The sequence below is a fragment of the Astatotilapia calliptera genome, chromosome 23 (genome assembly GCF_964374335.1).
Source record: "Astatotilapia calliptera chromosome 23, fAstCal68.1, whole genome shotgun sequence".
Classification (NCBI taxonomy): Eukaryota; Metazoa; Chordata; class Actinopteri; order Cichliformes; family Cichlidae; genus Astatotilapia; species Astatotilapia calliptera.
The window spans coordinates 2,339,526-2,345,525 of NC_137443.1; the positions used below are offsets into that span (position 1 = coordinate 2,339,526).

Sequence of the window (6,000 nt, forward strand, 5' to 3'; positions counted from 1 at the left end):
GCATATCAGTAATGTATTTAAATCTTGTATTTTGTAGTTCTGTTTATGTCAGTATATTTATGTTTTTTGCACCATGTGAGAGAGTACTGCCTTCATCTTTTAATCCTTACATAATGACAATAAAGTCTTGAATCCTGAATGTTGAAAATGTGAAGTACCAGAATGAAAAGCTCTTTCAAATACTTAACAAATCACCTCATGTGGAATAAAGGTCATAACTATTTTTTTCTGTATTTTGCTCATTTTTCTAAACATTGATTGCCAGTTTTGTGTCCTTAACTAAAATACTGATAAAGTCAAATCATCTCTTCTGCAAACATATCATATCGGTATCATAATTTAGTGGCATATGTTTGACAAACAGCGATTCTCAACCTTTACGTGCCTTTCTTCCAGGCTATCAAGCGTTTTGAGGAGTGCTGCGAGGCTCAGCAGCAGTGGAAGCAGTTCCATCACATGTGCTACTGGGAGCTGATGTGGTGCTTCACATACAAAAGGCACTGGAAGATGGCCTACTTCTACGCTGACCTGCTCAGCAAGGAGAACTCATGGTCCAAGGTGGGCCACCATAATGTGGGATGTGAATCTGAGCGGGCAAAGTAATAAAAGAAATGTAAAAGTTAGTGAAGTCAAGATAAAAAATAAATAAACAACAACCGTGGTGCAAAAAACAAAAATCATTGTAAATAAAACAAACATGATATGCTTAAAAACAACATTACCAGGATAGAATGCGGATCAGACTGGTTCTTAGTCAAATGAAATACAGTTAAATACTTTCTTTTCTTTCGGCTGCTGCCTGTAGGGGTCGCTATAGAGAATCGCCTGCCTCCATCTCTCCCTATCTCCAGCTTCCTCCTCTGTGGTCTTCTTCTTTTCCTCCTGCCTGGCAGCTCCATATTTGCCCAGATTATCCGCTGTTCCTCCTCTGCACATTCCCTCTTTAACTATTCAGTCTGAGCTCTCCCTCTGATGTAGATATGATTAAATACAGTAAATAATACATTAAATCTTAAGTACAATTTCAAGAAAATAAATATTAAGATTTTTCATAAAGTTTTTACTAAAAAAGGAATATTTAATGTGAGAGGGGAGCTATCCCAGAGCTTTGAAGGTGCTCCTCTATACACTCCATTTTAACATAACAAAACATTTACATTTTTTCCGAGACTTTAGCTGTAGTGCTACACTTTTTGATTTCATATACCTTTGGTTCCCATTTATTTTTCAGTCTTGGCACAGATTTTACTTTTTGACTCAACCCTCCCATATACTCACATCTGGCAAAGGCACTAGGAGTTCAGTTTTATTACCTGATGAGGTTGAGTTTGTGTCTCCTCTTCTAAATAAACTCTTTACAAATTCCATTTCAAAAGTTCAGGAAAGCAGAGATGATTAAGGGCCACAGGAGACTTTGGCTGTTGAGCGACTGCAAAGAGTCAATAAAGCCATCTATCCATTTTCTTAACTACTTATCCAGTTCAGGGTCACGTGGGGGGCTGGAGCGTATCTCAGCTGTCACTGGATGAGAGGTGGGATATACCCTAGACAAGCTGCAGGTCCATCATCAGACCGACCATCCCTCCATCCATCCATCCGCCCATCCATCCATTTTCTTCGGCTTATCCAGTTCAGGGTCGTATGGGGGCTTCAACCTATCCCAGCCGTCATTGGCTGAGAGATGGGATATACCACGGACAGCCTGCAAATGCATCACAGGGGCTGTTCAAACTAAACTGTGCAGTTATTTTAGCAGAAACAGACATGAACTGTTCTCAGGTCACAAGAACCAAAATCCTTCCAACATATAAAAGCACCACAAATGTGGATGTCCAACTTTTGATTTTTGTCTTTTTTCCCCTCCTTATCTCATTTTCAAAGGAAGGATGAGATTTAATTAGTAACCACGTTTTTCCTTCCCTCAGGCTACCTATGCATATATGAAAGCAGCCTACCTCAGTATGCTGACTAAGGATGATTGCCTAACCTTTGGGGAGACAGCACTTAGTCTGTTCAGGTAGGAATTAAGACGCTGCTGAAATTACTCAGCAAAGCAGAGATGACTCACTGTGAAAGTATCAATAATGTCATAATCGTATCTTTCCCAAAGAGCCTGTCCTTGGTAAATAATATGAGCTAATATTTAAGAATACTCTATAAGGTGTATCAGAGGAGTAATATGACAGAAATTAAACTGGTGTTTTTGGCATTAAACTCTTTTTGTGTCACAGATATTCTAATTTTTTGTGGTAACCATTAACGGTGCTCCATGATAAAACATTTGATTAGACTGTTGGGCTTTTAAAACTGTCTGGAGGATATGTAATTACTAAATGCATCTCATATTTCAGGCAGGTCCCAGGGCTCAAGCAGAAAATAGCAGGAAAGTCTTTGCCAACGGAGAAGTTTGCTATCAGGAAAGCCCGCCGCTACCTGGCAGAAAATCCCGTACCTCTTCCTGCTCCTCCGCTGGTGAGCACTGGATGACGCCATCTTGCATGTTGCCCAGTAAACATAAATTAAATTAAAGTAAAGCCAAAGACTTTACTTGACATTTGCCTCCTATTTACCCTGCGGTGCAGCCCTGTAAAACGTGAATGTACTGGTTCAGCCAATCAGAATGGACAGTTTATATGTGTGACTCATAGCTCAGACAGCTGTGCTATTCTACCCACAGACTTTATATAATAGGTGAACTTGTGAACTATAATTTTGAAACCTCAACTTTGTAATTTTGGTTGGTTTCATATTTGCTTGACCTGACTGAGACTGCACATTCATACAAGTAGTGACGTATGAATCAGAAGTTAGTCGCTCCCTAAATCAACCTGCTGTGTCATCTATTCTACCCTAAATAGGATCATAATTTACTAAATAAACATTACGCCGTGTCAAATAAGCACTGAAACTAGTGACTGACCATAGCAGCATTAGCAAAGAGGTAATCGAGGGTTGTTATTTCACCAGTGGGGCACATTGCACAGTTAAGGTAGCATGGATCTGTTTTGAATGGCTGAACCTGTCAAATGCCACAGCAGTTTGCACATCTGTGCCCATAGTGCTAAAGGTGATTATCCCGAGTGTCACTGCAGAGAAAATGCTTTTTTTTGTCAACCTGTAGTAAAAGATTATTATTGGTTGTTAGCCGTGCATGATTTGTGCATGTGTTTGTCTGTCTTCTAGGAGATGATGTACATCTGGAACGGTTATACAGTCATTGGCAAACACAAAGACTTAACTGAAGGCATGCTGAAAACACTGGATGAGGCACAGGCTCAACTTGAAAGTCTACCAAGTATGTAAATCCATTAAGCACATTTACAAAGACAATTCTGATTGAAATAAATGCTATATTACAGAAATTAATCCAAACATATTAGAGACGGGTGTTGATGTAGATATAATTGAGATTGTTTGTTCAGAATGACCCAGTCTGTCTTCTGTTTGGTGCCGACTTTTAGGAACGGAGTTCTCCATAGATGATCAGTGTTTGCTGAGCCTCCTGAAGGGACTGTGTCTCAAACACTTGGGTCACCACGAGGAGGCAGAGCACTACTTTACCCTCGTCCTCTGCAAGTAAGAGCCTTTCCTCAAAGTGCTTCAGTTACAGAGTCGTCTGATTCAGTCTTTCAGTTGTGTTCTGGTGAAAACAGGTTGACATTTGATTTTTGTTCTCGTCTTCAGTGAAACTCAGATCAAGTATGACCACTACCTGGTCCCCAATGCCCTGCTGGAACACGGCCTGCTGTGTCTGCAGCAAGGCAGAAAAGATGACGCTATCAAACTGCTAGAAACAGCAAAGTAAGTCTTTGAACCAGCAAAGCATATTTAAGTCATCTGTACTTAATAGAATATGTATGAATCAGATACTCTCCCACATTCTTGTTGTAGTGTAATCAAGTGTTAACAGTACATTATGCAGTCATGTGAAAAAGAACGCTTTTCACAGTATACTCCATGATTCATTAGCTGGTAGCACCAATAACTGAATTGAATGGCAACGTAACTAAGGGAAGGTTCAAGGTCACCCGATTCAGTCCTAAAAATAAGCTTTATCAGAAAGGAACGTTTTAAGCGTGGTCTCAAAGTAAAGAAGGTGTCTGTTCCCCAAATCCAAACTGGAGCTGATTTCACAGAAGACGCCTGAAAGCTGAACGCTTTCCTGTTTATTTGTTTAATATGGATGTTGAAGGACGTAGGCTGGTCAAAAACGACTCCAACATTCATCGCAGTGTTACGGGAGGACCAGGTGATGCCATCCAGAGTTTAAACACCATATTTCTGAGATTTATGCCCAAGTCCAAAAAACGTTTTATCTGAATTTGAAAGCGGGCAATTAGAGGTCACCCAAACCTTTATGTTTTTAAGGCATGCCTGCACTTTAACTAACTGTTGTGTGTCATCTGGCTTCATGGATAGGTAACGCTGGGTATTATCTGCATAGCAATGAAAATGTGTAATGCCTTCTAATAATAAGGACTAAGGGAAGCATGTATAATGTAAATGGAATTAATACTGATCCCAGCACAGAAGCCTGTGGAGCCTCCATAATTACCTTTATTGTGAAGATGACTCCCCATTGCAAAACGAGCTTAAATCATCACCCCTGGCCTCCACCACCGTGCTTGACAGTTAATATGGGGTGTGCTGATATGCTGTGTATGGTCTTGTTTTGTCCAAAGGATATCCTTGTAATTTATTCAGACCACAAACCTAAATCGTGCTGCTACGCTCTACCTCCTGGCAATTCTTCCAAACAAACCATACTTCTTCAATCTTTAATTGTACTGTGATGAACTTTGTCACAAACATGCTGAGACTCTCTCAGCATTGCATTGTCTGACTTTGGGGTGCTTTTCCTGGGCTTTTCCATGAGACACTTGAATGCTCCAGGTCACACTTGCTGATGATCAATTAATCTGTTTGATTAGGAACATGTAGTAATCTATATGACTACGTAGAGTCCAGCCAAAATGTTCATTTTTACATGACTGTACACATGAAACCTTTCATTAAGAATTTCCACTTTTGATGTTTTGAAATACGTCTTCCATTCATCTTCATGGTTTCACTCAGATTTGAGTGTTTTAGAATACGAGATAAAGTTTACTCGACTTTGCTATAAACTTTGGATTTCTGGGGTTCAGGTTGAACTTTCTTGATCTTCTTTTTTTTCTGTTTCAGGCAAAATTACAAAAACTACTCGATGGAATCACGGACACACTTTCGTATACAGGCTGCTTTGCACAAGGCCAAAGGCAGCGGGGAGAACGGTATCCATGTGCCCTCCAGCCCATAACAAACAGAGGACGGCACACTAAGGAAAGACAGCATTTGTCTCCTACAGTCTCATCATGCCAACACACAGACCAGGACAGACCTGATTATTAGGGAATAATTTGTTAGTTTTCATCAAGAGGCTAGGGGAAGAGGCTTTTCCTCATGTGTGCCAAGCAACTGCAGCTCTGACTGGCTTCGGTGGATTTGCCCTCTTCCAGAGATATATCCTCATGAACTTTACTTCCTTCTGATTTAAAATGGAGACTAATTATGAAATGTGCCTATATTTATGAAACATTGCTTCTAGCGGGGTCGTCTGTCTAGCACTGTGGCCACCTGTAAGTGGTGCACTGGAGTACAAAACACAATCAGATTTATTTGGTGTATATTCTAAGTTGCCTCTGCTAATACCCCGAGGGTAGAACATTCCCAGTGCAGGGTACTGAGTCTGCGATTTGATGGAGCCAGAGTACCAAACAACCTTTACATAAAATGACTGACACTAGCTTCTCCAAGTCATTTGATCTGGCTGCTGCAGAGTTTCCCATTTTTTGTGTAGAATATAAATGAGCGATTATTTAAAAATAAAAATGACACACAGTGATGTTTTGTTAAGTCCCTGAGAACTAGGAGATTCCTTGTAATTGGTTACTGATCAGCAATATAATCAAAAATGATATGTTGTTTAAATTTTTACACTAAACTCTGGTTTATTCTGTT

General features: G+C 40.0%; 1 protein-coding gene across 3 annotated transcripts in view; it reads left to right on the top strand.

Annotated features, from left to right (window-relative positions):
• ttc39a (tetratricopeptide repeat domain 39A) overlaps positions 1–6,000 on the top strand; it is a 29,488-nt gene extending 23,488 nt beyond the window's left edge. For all 3 annotated transcript variants that reach the window (XM_026157953.2, XM_080297224.1, XM_026157955.2), the window contains 7 exons: positions 397–558; positions 1,926–2,017; positions 2,352–2,472; positions 3,184–3,295; positions 3,462–3,576; positions 3,685–3,801; positions 5,185–6,000. In XM_026157953.2, coding sequence (XP_026013738.1) covers positions 397–558; positions 1,926–2,017; positions 2,352–2,472; positions 3,184–3,295; positions 3,462–3,576; positions 3,685–3,801; positions 5,185–5,299 — 834 coding nt within the window. In that variant the 3' untranslated portion in view covers positions 5,300–6,000. The remainder of the gene's footprint in view (positions 1–396; positions 559–1,925; positions 2,018–2,351; positions 2,473–3,183; positions 3,296–3,461; positions 3,577–3,684; positions 3,802–5,184) is intronic.